Below are 16773 nucleotides of genomic sequence, written 5' to 3' on the forward strand. Positions count from 1 at the left end.
TACTGCATGGTGATCCACCATATACTTTTGAGGATTTATCGTGGTCCATGGGCTTAGAAACGTTGGAAACCATTGCCCTAGCCAAAACAGACCCCCGCCCCATTGTAAACATTGTAAATTGTGATGTACTGCACTCTATTGTAGTTGAGACATGGCGCAGCATAATATAAATATATTTAATGCTGAAATTATGAGGGAACTTCAAGTTCAAACAAAAATGACGTTTCCTCTGATTGGCTTTAATAATTGGAATTCCTATTAAAACGAGCACAGGGCTGTGCTCATTCGTTTTCAACCATGGGGCCAGAACATTATTTTAAAATGTATCATAAGTTTGGCAGGTTAAGATTGTAGTACGATCCTGAATGTCATAACCGAAAACATTTCACAGCCAAAGTGCATGTGGGTGTTAAGAGTAAAGATTGCAACTCTCCTAAGATTCCTCATAGCTTTACCAAGCCCAACATCGCAACTGGTATTTACTTCTGAGTTATACTCTGGGACCTGCTATTCATGTCCCAGAAAATGGTACAAATTTAATCAAGCCCCAAGGAAAGGAAAGAGTCAAACCCTGGCTGGGATGAACTCGCGATCTTCTTCATTCCACACTGCTTCATATTCACTGTATCCTGAAGGGCCTGCTAAACATGGCTGCTTGTTACGCGTCATATGAAAGACAATGAAAGAAGACGTGTACAAATAAATGAAACTTTATTAGTACAAAAATTGTGCACCCAGCCATTGTGTAATATCCAAAAGGCTGGCACGTGCTCAACACGCCAACATCGGTGTTAGCAGATAAGGCACTTTCGCTGCCAATTTTTTGCACAAACAGCCAAACCTGCAGAAAAATTGCAATGATCTTGAGTGCTTTTCACAAAACACAAGTGGAGACTGCATGTCTGCCAACACAAGAATCTGACCCACCATGTTTTGTAGTTGTGGGAAATGTTGAGGTTGCTTCTATATATAACCCACAGGCTAAACTATTCATCATTTTTAGGCATCAACAGAGAATCATCACGGATACAGAATTACAACCTGGTCACCTTTGCTTCGGGTTGTGTTTTCAATCCACTGCGTAACACTTTAAATGGACCATAACTCGTGGCTTTACAATTTAATTCACGTGACAGACTTTGGTAAGAGGCAAGTGGGCGAAAACTCCAATACTTTTTAAAAGGGGCAGCTGTTTGGCACAAGTTATGTTTAATTTGGCAATGGATTCTATTCATAGCATATGTTTATAACTTGCCAAAATTGGTTATATTGCAATATTTTGACCAGACCTATAATCTACAATGTGCTTCTTTTAAACCAGTCTGTAATTTATTAAATTACACCAATCAAGAGATTGATTGGTGTAAATTAAACAAATTACATGGCATGAAAAGTCAGGACCACATGGATATTAACGTTTTAAAACTAAAGACTGTATACATTTACAATAAGTACAATATGTATTAAAACAAGGAATGGCATTGCATATACCCTGAAAGCAATGTAAAGGATGAAGCTTTTAATAAAGCATTAAACTATATGTACAAAAAACTAATTGTGAGAACATGCAAACTGGAAAGGTGGTATGATGATTTGTGCGTTGTGCTATGACTCCTGCCAATCGTTAATATTAGTGGCAATTCAATACTGAACGGGAATTCCCCTTCACCAACCCGCACTGACCAGCGTGAAGTATGGTCGATTGATACCCACAGCTGACATGGCATGGGAAGGCCTTCACCCGGCAGTGATTGACAAAGAGCCTGAACACTATTGTTAATTTTATACAAAACTCAAAACGTAACAGTATCCTAAAGTTCGGCTTAGCATTTTAACACCAAAAGCATCATCAAGGTGGAATATATAGTTTCCAATGTCTTACGGGGAACTCGTTTGATTAACATGTGAAACTCGTAAACATGACGTGAAATTGGAAAACGCTCAAAGTGCAACTTAATAAACCAACCACTCACAACCGACGTAAAAAAGTATTCGCAACTGACATTAGGTAATAACTTAAGTCACATAAAACAATGATCTCCACTCTTGATTCAACAAGTTATTTGGCAATACTGCATTGTCAATGGTCCAGAAGCACATAAAAACTCAATACATTCGTCAATAGCACTGCCTTAAAAGGAAAAAAACTAAATACAGGTTTCCCTTGCTTTATGTGGGTTCAGTTTGTGCGATTTCTAGGATATGCAGCTAGCTCCTTTCTACCCATGATTAGGTACATGCGATTTTAATTCACTCACATGCGGTTGGACTGGGACAACATTGTGTGTGCTGCATACGCTACTCAGCAGGCAGCTGTCTCGTGCAGTTTCACTTCGTATGCCCTTTTTTTGAAAAGTATCTACCACATAAAGCAAGGGAAATCTCCAGTAGGCAACATTTCTGGCAACACAGTCTTTCTTCACAGCACGTAGAAAGGCCAAAGAGTCAACTCCTGACTGTAGGGTTCCTGAACTGATAACAGGTACCACACCAAAGACAAAGATCCTCCAGAACCTTCACAGACTGTTTGGGGCAAATAATAATTCCTGCAGTCACGAAAGTTCTAAAAAATTAAAAAATTAAGATTAAGCACCAATGAAGGCTGGCACGGCACAAGTTGGGGTGGGGTGGCCAGCACCACGCCTGGCCGCCTAAGTCCCCCTGTGGAAATGTTTACACACTGCACCAGGTACTCATTTGAGGCCGAGTCGAACGAGGGGTGGCCCAGGACCAATTCAGATAGTCGTCACTGTTGCTGGCCGTGAACGGGAATTTAACTCGGGTCGCCGCATTCATACCACACCCGCACAGGTACCATCACACACTCATTGACAAGCATGGACCATGTTGGCAGTTTAGCTGGCTCAGAAGAGTCCCGTGTTAATTTAAATGAGCAAGAGACATTTCATAACGTCATGGCGGGGATGAAATACTGCAGGATGTGGTCTTCATGAAACATGGTGAAGTGCAGTAGGCTGTTGTCCACTATGTCTGCATACCACACCACAAAACATTTTCAGTACAAAATTGGCCAGTCATTGCAGTGCATTACTGAAAACCAGCACTCTTGAGGACATCTTAGAGCTATGCAAAAAGCATTGTGTGCTTGAGATACCCAACTTGCAGGTAGCTGAAATGTTAGATAGAAGACAGTACAAAAAGATTAATGACCTTATCAGAATTTACTTTAGAATTGACATAGCATCATGAGCAGGACCCTCTAGAGAAAAGTGTCTTGAGAGAGAGTGGGCAACATCATGAAAGAATGAAAAGGTGATTTCATGAAAACCAGAAACCAATAAGGTGAGTTTATGAAAACCCGAAAAGGATTTTAGTCAATGATAAATTGTTTCAGCATATTATTAAACCAAGACCAACAAAAACAATGTTATTTCAGAGCATGTGGAATCACAAAAACAAGGCTTATCTCAAACAATTTCAAAAATGTTTAGTTTGTTGACCTCCCCCCCCCCCACACTTCCAATTAGCACGCTTGGTTACGTACGGTGCGAAAGAAGTTCAACATACATACAACAAAAATGCCGTTGTTTCATCTGGTTACTCTCAAAATGTCCATCAACGTTTTTCAGGTTTTGTATCCAGCTGGGTGGTGAAGTGACAATGCACTCTACTCACAATTACAAGTTGTGAGTTCAGTCAGGGGGTTAACAGGGCCAACTATCATGCCTCCGGTGCTATCAAAATGCTAACCACTCAGTAGAATGGTCAAGTGGTCATCCTACGGAAATAAGGGGCCCATCCTAAGAATGCAGAATTACAATCACAGGCAAAGAGCTGTGAACAAAGGTGACCAGTGCCCGACTCTTACTCTCGCTGAGCAAGGAGACACTCCTTGTTGAGGGAATCGTCATGCTTCAAATACCATTCATATCACTGTCAGCGAACCTTATCAATCAGCATTCGTTGCTCTCAAGAAGAACATTAATTAATAGGTGACACTCACTGCAAACAGCCTTTTTCGGAGTCATCAGCTGGCTGGACACAAACTGCAACAGTTTCCGGATGTCCGTGCGTGCACTCGCCATTTCTTCTGGGTCTCGTTCCTCTCCCCTTCTCTGCTGTGTGCTGTCACTCACTGCACACACACACGAACAGAGAGAAACACGACCCATTGAGCTTCATCGAATGTGAAAGCATCATCTTTTAGAAAGCACCATTTACGGCCAAGATTGTGATGCCAGCACTGTACACACCCAGTCACCGTTGTCTCATTTTCAGTACTTATTTTAGGGTGAGCTGACCTTTCAGAACCTTGGATAGATTTTAGTTAAGAGCTGAAAAAGTGATGTGCATGCAACAATATAATTCTGGTCACTGGGATTGTATTGCAGTGCATTTGTACGTCACCCATATATCTACATGTTCCTGGGCAAATGTGTGCATAAGAATGTGTGTGTATGAGTAGGAAAGTGGTGCAGTGGTTATTGCACTGAATTACAATCTCAGCAATCTATACTAGATTCGTGGCTATTTACATCAATTACACATGGCATCTGAAGTGGTCCTGTTCCTCTCCTATATTCATGCAGCCTTAATTGACCACTTGGTGTAGCTCATCTCTCCCTTCAGAAGACAGAAGCAAAAAAGTTTGGTGTAGGCCACACCAACCCCGAGTGTACTGTTAGCATTTGCCCCTTGAGACTTTGACTAAATGGGGAATCTTGTATTGAAATGTGTGTGAATGGGTCTGTGTGCGTACGTTTACGTGTTACACAGTTTCTTACGCGGTGCATTGTGCGAATGGGTAAGCATTTACCCCATGGTGCCTTTCCCAGGTCGTGGAAATGTGTGGTCACAGTCAAAAGCTCCGTCTCTATCTTGAGGTTCATCTCTCCCTTCTGATTGGCTTCCACCACCTGTATGGGTTACGATGTCATAGCACAGTGACATTCAACACGATGGGCATAGTGCCTCATCAACCAGTACTGACACACGAGCGCACAGAATGCTCGCACGCACCACAAAGTTGCTGAAGCTCTTCATCCGTTCCAAGAAACCCTTCAGTGTCTTCAAGGGTGGCAGGTAAATACCAACCTGAAAGTAAAAACAAAACAGTATGTACAGGACAGAATGCAATATATTGTTCAAGAATGAAAAAATAACGTCAGCATATTAATAACTCATTTACTTCCTCAGGGAATCCCATGCACTGAGTGTTGAGACTAAATTACAAAACGGTCCCTGAATTTGGATGTTTGGCCATCCCAATGATTGATTTCATTGACCAACTCAAACTCCAGTTGCTAAGCAGAAACAGGCTTGAACAGTACATGGATGGGTGATCAACAGTAAAAGTTAACACACCTCCCTGCTCAAACAAGCAACAGAGCGGTACTTATTTATATTAGAGGCCCTGAACCAGTGATATAAATTTCACAATCCTATGGTGGGGTCCAGTCTGTACACGGAACCACCAAATCTGACATGCCACAAAGTGGTACTCAGTTTATTGATTGCAAAGAAAAAAAAAGAATGAAAAAAAGTAATCAACCAGTACATGCTGGCCACCATTGGAAATCAACCAGTGCATGCTGACCACCATTGGAAATCTTAGTAATGTCGTTACACCCCAACACTGGTGATCATGCAGCTCACAATCGGCTTGTAGCAATTTGCCCCCCTCGAGATTCAATGATTTGTCACAATTCAAGGGCACAATTCAATTCAAGAATAGATTATTGTGTTAACACTGCAGTGAACGTGGAGCCTGCCTCACTGCGTCATCTGGAGGCACAGCGGGTGATGTTGTGCCCCCTCGGAATCTGTGCACATATGATGCATGACCTTACGAATTTATATTAATCGACAAATTAAAGTAGGAATGAAGCATGGGTGAGTGAGGCGGTGCGGGGTCTCACATCAAAGTCGGGCATGCTGGGCTCGCGGTAGTCACACCAGATCTGTCGCGGCACAACATACACGGGAATGTCGTGCGTGACCACACGGCTGCATCCTGTCACTGTCAACTGTGGGCAAAGAACAGGGAGAAAAACACTTGTATTTATATTGAACCAATAATGCAACAAATTGCTCAGCATGTCGTGTATAAGCCTAGGGGGATCCCCTCATGGCAGCTGTCGTCGTGTGCCACAGGGTCATGAATGTTCTTTGTTCAGTTTGTTGTCCTTCCCCCGCACCTCTTTAGCATGGCTGGCTACGTATGGTGTGAACGAAGTTCAACATACATGCGTACAGGTCACGCAGCACCGGCCTGCAAGTGGGCAGTAGTCTCTCAGCAGGGGGTAATATTGCTATTCCTTTTTCCAATGAAGCAATTAATGAGTATATTTTAAAAATTCGGCACACAGGGCCTACACTTTTTCGAATGTCATACGATCTTTAACATCCAGTGATGTCACAAGGTGGGGAGAGGCACAGTAAATACATGACAAGCATCAACAAAACGCAGCACATGTATATAACAAAAGGTTCAATAAAAACATACCACCTTCGGCACTAACAATACCTTATGATAAAAAAACTACCCAGAATACAAATAGGAATATTTTTGGCAATGGCCCTTCTTCACAACAAGGCTAAGTTGAGCTCATTTTCCATGAGTACCATGGTCACTTTTGTGATACTCCTACTTAAATGAGCGTTGGGCCACTCATCTCCAACAACAGCAGTGAGCATTAATGGAACTATACATTTATACGATGGCCAGTCTATTAATATGACTGTTGACTTTCCAGAAGTTCAGATCCAGGAGGAATAATTGTCTCCTTTACCTTACAAATGAGATTTTAACACACAACCTTCCAATTGTGAGTCAAAGGTTCTCGCCAGTAACACCTGATCAATAAATAATGTACACGTGCAGCCCTTTTATCAATCCACTACTGGATAAGAGCTTCCGCACACTGTGTGGGCCGTGGGGCTTATCTGACCATACTTCACAACGCTGGTCAATGCAGGACTAAATGTATGTTGCGCTTCTTTCACACCGTACATAGCCAACCGTGCTGATCGGAGGATTGGTAAAGGTGGGGAGCATACATTTTGGAGAATGTGATAGAACAGCAAATTGCAGGGCAGTTATTTCTGGTTCCCTCAATGCATCCCTGCAACAGACGACACTAACACCTATTTAATGCACGGCGTCTGCCCATCCAGTGTTCAGGCTCAAACCTGCTTAGTTTCTGACAATTGGTGCGATTGGGAATAATCTAACTGAATTGGTGAAAGGCAACTAACTAAATCACGAATATTTTTATGCATTTTTGCGAAGGAGTGGGGCTGGCGACCCTGCGGAGCTCACCAGCTCCACGGCGAGCGTGAGGCACGGGCAGTGCTTGCGAGTCAGCTTCATCTTGACCGTCTTGGCTGCCTGCGCTGTGCGTAGAGCACGGGACACGCTCTCGGGTGCCACGTCAAGGTAGATCTCGTTGTGCTCCGCAGAGACCCCGTCCATCTGGTACTTATCGAAGAAGTTGGCCTGGCGGAGGTGGGATGTGACGGGTGGAGAAGAGAGACATGCACAAGAAGAGCAGCCAATAGGGAGCACCTTTATACGATCAACACAATCAGCAGAACTTTAAGGGAACTTGACCAGGCGGTGTCACGATTAAAGATCCCAATACACAATTGGAGTACCGAAATTTGGCTCGGACCATCACCCTTCTGGCGTCAATAACACCGTCGACATTTTGCGTGATGCCACCACCTGTGTCCAGATCGCCACAACGCACTGCTGCCGATTGTACCGATCTCAGAAATGATGCATCATGTACCGTACATCCAACACAATGTAAATGACACGTCCCTAAAGTGCAACATGTCACGCGAGTTGAGGCAGTAGTAACCAACCAACCTGATGTAGCTCACACCACAAGCCCATGCCACCCTGGGAGGCCCGGTCAGACAGCGTGAAGTGCAGATGGTCAGGGGTGATGCGCATTGTGCATGCCTTGGTCAGCTTGGAGATGCTGGTGAGCAGACCTGTAACAAAAGCCACCAAATCGTACCAGAATATAAATAAGCAATCGGCCTCCCCTCATGTATCTGTTCCTCCACCAAACAAAAAAATGGGAGTGCAGAATCTCAGCTGCGTATCTAACAGGGAGGGCTCGGGCCCTTGCCTATGAACATTTTGCAATTCACAGCCATTGGTTAAAACCGGACTGCTGATGCGTCATTGAATGCCGAAGCCAGTTGTGCTGAACTCAATGCTGCTGCAACTCTGCCCTCCCAGGAAGGCCGTGCGACTAATGGAAAGTAAAAAAAATAACGTTACACATGTGACGAACAGTCTTATTTATGTTTTCTAAGAAAAAGCCGATGACTTTATCAAGAATACCATACTTAGAAAGCACGCTGTTGACACCTGATTGAGACACAGGAGGAGGTGGTACGGTGCTAATTTTATCGGCCCTCCCATCCGTGAGCTCATTACAGTAAACACCGACACAAACCAGGTGTGGTGCACAGTGCGCACACACCGAGACACCGTCACAAGGTGCAATGCTTTACCAAGTACCACACATGGAGGCTGTAAGGGGGGGGGGGGTGTATGGAACGAGGGTTTTATTCGACTGCGTGATGAATGCCACGGTTACTGTTGAAAGTGCAGAGCGCGCAATCGCGACGGGCCCCTACGTATAAAGTGGTTGATGCAAGCCACGTCCACAAGGCTCGCCCGAAACCGCATCGCCTCCGTAAAGGTCGCACACAGAGGGTACCGAGAACTTAAGTCTGGGTTCTTATGCTCGAGCTGTCCCCACGAAGAGTGCGGGATTTGGCGCGCCGGGCCGCGAACTCGGCTAGAGGAGCCCTGGGTTCACTTTGGGCGTTTCCGGGGCAGTGGGCGGGAATTTGGTACTTGATGGGCGGGGCTTGAGCATCGGTGAGCGGGGATTGGTCATTGGTAGGCGGGGCTTGAGGCTTAATGGACGGGGCTTGAGTATCGGTGGGCGGGGATTGTCATTGGTAGGCGGGGCTTGATGCTTAATGGGCGGGGCTTGAACATCGGTGGGCGGGGATTGGTTATTGGTAGGCGGGGCTTGAGCCTTAATGGGCGGGGCTTGAGCATCGGTGGGCGGGGCTTGAGCCTCGATAGGCGGGGATTGCGATGTAGTGGGATTAGCTTGAGACTCGGTGGGCGGGGCTTGAGGTTTGTATTGAAATTGGCTGGCGAATCAAACCTTGCAAGCAGAGCTAAGATAAATAAGAACAGATAAATAAGATAAATACTGCTGATGAGACACTGCATGTTGAAACTGGTCCAATTTTCTTGAACTGAATTATTGCTGCTGAAATTATGCACACCCACAAGGCCGCCCAGCCGATTATTTTGTAAATAAAACAAAAATTGTGTTGACAGATATATGGATACATACAATTTCTTTTCTATTGAGATAAATATTGCACATTTGTAAATCAGTGAGGCTCAGTGAAAAGGAGTACACGCCATACATTTTAAAGTGGCAACTTGATCGTAGAGATTACAGGAAGTGGGTTTCTTAGTCTCTCTGGGAATGATATAATTTTACTATTCAGATAGTGCTGCCTGGTCGATTTTAAGCCGAACCACTGCGGGACAAAGATACTTTATGTTACAAAGTCTGTTCAGGTGGAGTAGATCAAATGTATAACGAAGTAACCCAAATCTAAATGAAAGCAATTACGCCAAAATCAGTCCAGTTTGGTTGCCTTGAAACAATGCTGCTGAAATTATGCACTTCCAGAAGGGCTGCTTGTGGTTGCCGTGTTATTTATTGCCAGAAAGGGTAAAGCCTATTATATTTTTCATGTTGATACTGGCAAAAAGGTCCGAAAGATATTTATATATATATTTTGTGCAAACGGATATTTGACAGTCTGCTTAGCCATTTAATAATGGGTGGCTTAGTACTTGGTACGTGGGGTTTTTGTACTCAAATACTACAGCCCAGGAATTAACCAGCGTCTCTCATGCAATCGCACAGCTAAACACGGGAACCACTAGTCATTGCGGCGTGTGCAGGACCACAGGAAATGAACATAACAAATGCAAGTCATCCTAGAGTGGCAGGAATCGAGACTGGCCGAGCCTGTTAAAGATTCAGACAAGGTGGCTATTGTGCCATGTCATAGCCCAAATTCATGAAAAGAACCAGTTGTAAAATGAATAACTATTAAAAAAAACAAGCAATTTTCAGCTCATCTGGTTAAATGGTGATACAAATACACTTGATTGCAGCTCATCTGGTTAAATGGTGATAAAAATACAATCTTGATTGCAACTTCTTCAGAGGCATGTGCAATGCCATGTTAATAGTTTTAAAGTTGTAAACAGTCAAGTTTAAGAAAGCTGCGCTTTATTGTGTGCAATGGAGGAAATTGTCGTACATCAGATTAACATGTGTAGTATCGGTGTATACACACATTAACACAGCAGTAATGGTCTTTCAAATGTCCCTTTTAAGCCAATGGTGCAATGCCACACCAACAATGTAATCTCTTAATAATCGCATGACATGTATTTTTCTAGAAAGTAATAACATTTGACTTGAATTACTGTGGTTTAAATTGAGGGAAATATTTTGCCAAATATGCAATATTGCATTACACATCAAATGAACCATTAAGCCATAAACAAGGCAATGATGACAATTTACATAAATGCAATTTGTACAAAAAATGTCATGTTGCCATGATAAATAAAGTATGTACTTTTCAGTTCCACATTAGAAGTACCATAATCAGTACAATTATCTTATGGATATACCGTATAAAGAAAATAATGCATGTTTAATATCACAGCAATCCAGTCAACTTTTTTTTTCATAGCCCCCTTTGCTGTTGTCAGTCTTGTTGAAAATACACATTTTTGTTGTTAAATACATTCATCAGCGGATGTTAACATTTTTAAATACAAGTGGGGCTGATATGGGACGTTTTGGCGACTGGAAAGACACCCCACCCAAATCGCCTCAAGTCCGCTTAAATCCATTGTTTTCTTCACTGCATCGTTTAGTCATAGGGTCATTCTGTCATGTGTTTATTTTACATGATCAATTATATTATCCACAGGAAAGCCCCAATGCTAACCGTGACTCCATAATCCTGAATTCCAACACTAACCCAAAGTGCGTAACACTCACTTTAATAATCACCATAGCGCAACCCATAACCCAAGGAGGGTTCAAAACATTGTCAACGCTTTAATAAGAACTTATATATATGAGACTTGAATACGATATACACTTTTGACATTTATGTTAATGACCCATAACAGCAACAAAAAACTAACGAGGTCAACGTTTTAGACGGTGCTGGAAGAAAACCTCGTGTATTTGAACGACTGCAGCCAGATGAGGTTCAGCGATGGGACTTGCTCAGACTTGATCGAGTTCCTTGGTCCTGTTCTGAAGCAATCGACCAGTTTCGCCGGAGCTCCCAGGGCCGTGCGAGGTCGGTTTAATTGTTGGAATGGCGCTCATCACTGCGTGCCTTTGCCGCCTTCACTTCGGCATCGATGTCATCGAGGAAACGCTCCTGTCCAACAGAGTAGAATGTGTATCCGTCTGCCGAGCAGGGTGGTGGAGGGTTAAGGAAGCAGCGGAGATGGCAATAGGGAGAGGTCACTTTGCACTCGGATGGGTTTCTCATCACTTACAGAAAATGTTAAGGGTTGGTTTACTGGTCAACGTGTTTGGCAGCATACATCGCCGTGTTTTTTTTTTATTTTGAACCATCAGGGTAAGTGCTGGCAGTATTTAAGAATATTATAAAAAACGATAGAATGGTGGGTCCAGATCCAAGCAAACCCGCACGTCTATATCTTCCCAGTGTTTATTATAACAGAGCTAAAGAGAAAATCATCGTACGATGGATGGGTCGAATTGTTCAGACACATAAGAGAGTACGCGCAGAATCCAGCGTTACATATACAGCACAAGTCAAAATACAGATAACAGTACACGTGACGGTAAGTCTTGTTATACAATTCTAAGTGGAGGTTAAAGAGGTACTTATTTTACCAACCCTTGATTGGCAATGGAACGTGCAACTTTCAGCTTAGGGGTCCGCGACAATCGGTGCTTAAGTGCACATTTTGCATTGACGACTCTACACAAGACTGTAGGCAAGTACCAGAGGAGAGCGCGGAGTGCGGATGAGTGCAATACCACGTGCGGTGCAATAGTGATCTTAAGTTCTACGCACAGTAATCATGCGCGATGATAGCACAGCGACCCACGTACCGTGTGCTGCACCAACACATGAATGCAGTCTTGTACCAACAGTACGCCCGTTCGGAACTAAAGCTCGTACTATAATCACGTACAGTATTAGCACAGTACGCGGCAAGGAGGGTCACCGCTAGGCTACGCGGTGCGGGGATAAGACGCGTGCGAGTAGAACACGAGGGTAACAGGCCACGCAGTGCACGGCAGACGAGGGCCGAGCAAACAGACAGGGGCGAGCAAGCAGACAGGGGCGAGCAAGCAGGCAGAGCCGAGTTTCGACGCGCCAAGGATACAGATGCCCAGCACAACGGCCCCCAAGCCCAGCGCCACTCCGATGTTGCGCCCTCGCAGGCGGTGCACGTTCCGCCGGAGCTGCTCGCGATCCACGGTGCGCATGAAGTTCACCTGCTCCTGGCTCAGCTCGCCCGCACGCTTCGAGTCCACCCGCTGAGCGATTCGACCTTCGTCACCCACGCCGCCACCACCACCTCCCTGCGCCGCCATGACACCTGCTGAGTGACACCACGTGGTGGCGTGACGTCGCCGCGCGTTGTGCAATGGCCGTAATCGGGGGTTTAGAGGTTTGGAAGCTGTCGAGCGCTCGCGGTCTGTGTGGTGGTGGTGGTGTGATTAGTTTTTGAAGTTGGATTGGTAATAAGGTTCATGGTCTTGGGGAAACATTTTTTGTTACAAGTGAAATATGTGTTTTGTTTAGGTATATTTTGTGAACTAAATGTTACGTTTGCAATGTAATGCTCTTTTTTATAACATTGAGATTGTGTACATTTTTTGTCCCTTCTTAAACTGTAGATTGTATAAGGAAAGTCGGAATTGTATTCATCCAGAAATATCGGACCATACATATGAATGACTAATCTTAAAAAAACACGTACTTTACTGTCACTGCAGAGTCTCATTACGTTGTGGCCGAAACGTCGTGAGAATTATTTTATTATGTTTTATTTTTATTATTTTATTACTTCCCTTCTACGTGACTTTACCGAAAGAACCAAGAAGAAGAAACACATTTTCAAAGTATAACACATTTTGAGTTATAGGGAGTTAATTTACATTTTTTTGCTTCAGAAAACTTTACGATTTTGTTTTACAGCCAGCTCGACTATCGGAGGTAATAACAATGTTTCGTTTTATATAGCATCGTTCGTGCAAATTTCATCTCGCAATTACCGAGGAACCACAGACACGCACGTGGTGAGCCGATGCCAACAATTTCCAAGGCTCTGCAGTCCTCTATATATTAAGATGTTTTTTCAGCCAATTCACATTTCTACATGTAGGAGGAAACCGCAGCACCCGAAGAAAACTCACGCGTGTGAGGGGGACAACACTCTATCCCATACAGAAAGGACAAATTAAATTAGTCCACACTTTGCTGTACCCCTTTAACCTTGCAACCCCGGGCAAGGGAGTTTCGCAACGTATGTTTCACAACATTTGTGCGATCCATAAACCCTCGCCTCCAGTGCTGGATTAAAGGGGTCCATAGCCACCACTGCCCGTAATTGTGGGATGGTTATCCTGCATAACGCAACAACGCTGATGATGCAAAACATGAAGGAATGAATCTGTGACACTGCGTTGAAACATATAATGCGCGTGCTTTATTGCTTCTCAGTTCGTTTACCAACACGTTTGTGGTCACGTAGTAACTGAGCCAATAAACCTCGTCGAGTGAGGTGCAATGAATAAAAACAGCGTGAGCGTAATTATAATTTATTTATTTCGCAAGCATGGTTAATCCGAAATCATCTATCCACGGATAATCGAACGTTGACTGTAATTACACCGACAATAATAAAAGCCATAATCTATGCGCAAAAATCTATTTAAACCTACAAACCGTATCCCAGCACGCTCTGCATGTCCAAACGATATCATCATTCTTGCACATATTTCGCTCACATTTGCCTCCTGTCATTTATGTCCGAGTGACTTAATGCTGAAGAGCCCTCTCCCCCACGTGGCTATTATGTAGTCATGAGTCCTAATAATACTGCAACGAGACTGGCACACAGTTGTCCTGTGCTCCTGACGTTCTTGGCTCTATTGAGTGAGTGGCCATCACAAGGCCGTGTGTAGCATATGCACAAGATTGGTGATATTCATATTCTTAGGTTTTTTCGGTAAAGTCACGTAGGTAAAACATTAACATTAATAAAAGTAAAATAGAATAAAAATAAAAAATAAAAATAAAATCACGACGTTTCGGAGGCAACACAAGTTTCCGTCTTCAGGTGGAACCGTCACAGCCACGACAGCTGTATCAAGTAAATGAGAGATTACAAGAGCTACCATTTACTTGATACAGCTGTCGTGGCTGTGACGGTTCCACCTGAAGACGGAAGCTTGTGTTGCCTCCGAAATGTCGTGATTTTTATTTTATTTTACTTTTATTAATTTTAATGTTTTGCCTACGTGACTTTACCGAAAAAACCTAAGAATATTAATCCTTGCGGTCACGAAAGCTTCAAATCTAGAAAAGATTGGTGATCTAATTTTTAGGCGCAAAGCATGCCGAGATTTCTGTTATCTATTGCTATTTGACACATTTTTAGGTGTACGATGTATTGACACTTGTTCCTTGCCTGCTCAAGTATTTTTTGAATGCTGAATTGCTGCTTCCACTCGACCAGGGAACGGCAACCAAAATAACAAATGAGCCATTTTTGTCGAATTCGGTAAAGAAACTCAATATTTCAAGAGCCGTAATGCATGTGACTACGGTGGTCCTTAATAAATAATGTCATGAAGCAGTCCTAAAAGAACCACATCCCGCTCTGGAACCGCATGTTGCCGATCTCTGCACTCGACAAAGCATTAATCTAATAACAACCTCTTTTTTATGCCCTAGATTTATCCAGAGTAATTTTCATGAGGGTCTCACTTGGGATGATGTGTGTGACTCACCAAAACTCATAACACATATAAGGTGATCATTCTATAAGGCCCACAACACAAACAGTGAATCACAAGACAACTTGATTGCTCTCGTGCCCCCTCCATGTTGACCCAAAGGGGGGGGGGGTTGTCAACAGCTATTTAGCTGTCATTGCCATCTGTATTTACATAAAGGTTAAATAGTTTGAGGAAACCAAAATCAATAGAAAAATAATCATAGATCACGACATTTCGATCGCCACACAAGCGGTCGTCCTCAGATGGGAAAGAGGACGACCGTTTGTGTGGCGATCGAAACGTCATGATCCATTATTATTTTTCTACGTGACTTTACCGAAAGAACCAAAGAGTATGGATTCCTGCGGTAACGAAAGGTTCAAATCAAGATTAAAATCAATAGAGTTTGAGTTTATGTTGCGTTACAATGCTTGCTTTAACTCCCAATTACATTGCAATGGTGCTATCCGTGTAGACTAGGACATTGCCTCGATTTGAAGCTTTCGTGACTGTAAGGAATCATACTCTTATGTTTTTTTTTCGGTAAAGTCACGTAGGTAAAAAAATAATGATAAAATAATTATAAATGAAAATAAGTAAATTAAAATGAAAAAAATCACTGATTTAGTTTAGTTATTTTCATTTATTATTATTTCATCATTGTTCTTTACCTACGTGACTTTACCGGAAAAAAAAAGAAAAAAACCTAAGAGTAGGACATTGCCTTTGGACGCATGCAAAATGAGTGCATCACCTTGTGTCGGAGAACAGCCCTGGAAGATAACGTCACATGACTATTTCTGAAGTCACTTCCTTAGGCCTGTTTATCCACACGAGGGCACTACTTACGTGGCTTAAAATTGTTGTGAAAAGCTAATTTAATGAAAACCGTATTTAATGATGTTTTTTTTCTTCTAATGACATCATTACTGACTCCTTACACTTGAAAACTCACTTGAACCACAAGTGGCTGCGGGGTTTCGAAGCCAGCATCTCAGTAGTGCTGGTTCAGTGCCCTGACCCCTCAGTCAATTGGCCAGCTCCACGTTGTATTACTGAGTAAAATTTAGGTAACCATAGGCTACTATTTCTATCTATGTACAGACAACTTCGTATTTGCACGGTGGGCTACATACTGTGCGAAAGAAGTTCAACATACACACAAAGAGCCCGATGGATAGACTGATGCTCCCATATCAACGTGTAATTTCGACCACCACTTCAGGAAGAGAACATAAACATAATTTGCATATCTTCTTAGTTCTTTCGGTAAAGTCACGTAGAAGGGAAGTAATAAAATAATAAAAATAAAACATAATAAAATAAAATAATATAATTCTCACGTGACTTTACCGAAAGAACCAAGAAGATGAATCCCTGCAGTCACGAAAGCTTTAAATCGAAATATAATTTGCATATTTTAGCATGGAGACACTTTGAACTGATGCTTGCAAAGAATCAATGCGAAGGTACCTTCCAACACTGCCACAGCATAGGCCATTAAGAGGGAAATAACCCACACAGAGTGAAACAAGCATGGGCATGCTCTGAGCCCTCATCACATCGTACTGATGCTGAACGTGAAAAATAAACAATGATGTCGATGTGACAGGAAGTTAGTGTTTGAAAAAGGCTCCCTCTTTACACAGGATATACTGTATAGCCT

The 16773-nt window shown here is 43.0% G+C and overlaps 2 protein-coding genes across 2 annotated transcripts; both read right to left on the minus strand.

Moving 5' to 3' along the window:
• Positions 1-694: 694 nt before the first annotated feature.
• HUS1 (HUS1 checkpoint clamp component) lies at positions 695-8793 on the minus strand. Its single transcript, XM_078603778.1, has 8 exons — positions 8620-8793; positions 7835-7962; positions 7283-7459; positions 5880-5987; positions 4981-5055; positions 4778-4877; positions 3965-4096; positions 695-2991 (listed from the first exon to the last, which is right to left on the minus strand). The coding sequence occupies exons 1-8, from the start codon at positions 8669-8671 to the stop codon at positions 2906-2908; spliced, it is 858 nt and encodes a 285-aa protein (XP_078459904.1). The 5' UTR covers positions 8672-8793; the 3' UTR covers positions 695-2905.
• Positions 8794-10302: 1509 nt separating this feature from the next.
• COA3 (cytochrome c oxidase assembly factor 3) lies at positions 10303-12738 on the minus strand. The gene is made up of 2 exons (XM_078603780.1): positions 12485-12738; positions 10303-11528 (listed from the first exon to the last, which is right to left on the minus strand). Exons 1-2 carry the CDS (start codon positions 12693-12695, stop codon positions 11422-11424), a joined length of 318 nt encoding a protein of 105 aa, XP_078459906.1. The 5' UTR covers positions 12696-12738; the 3' UTR covers positions 10303-11421.
• Between the last annotated feature and the right edge of the window lie 4035 nt (positions 12739-16773).

The sequence above is a fragment of the Lampetra planeri genome, chromosome 21 (assembly GCF_965212315.1).
Source record: "Lampetra planeri chromosome 21, kcLamPlan1.2.h2, whole genome shotgun sequence".
In the NCBI taxonomy this organism is placed as follows: Eukaryota; Metazoa; Chordata; class Hyperoartia; order Petromyzontiformes; family Petromyzontidae; genus Lampetra; species Lampetra planeri.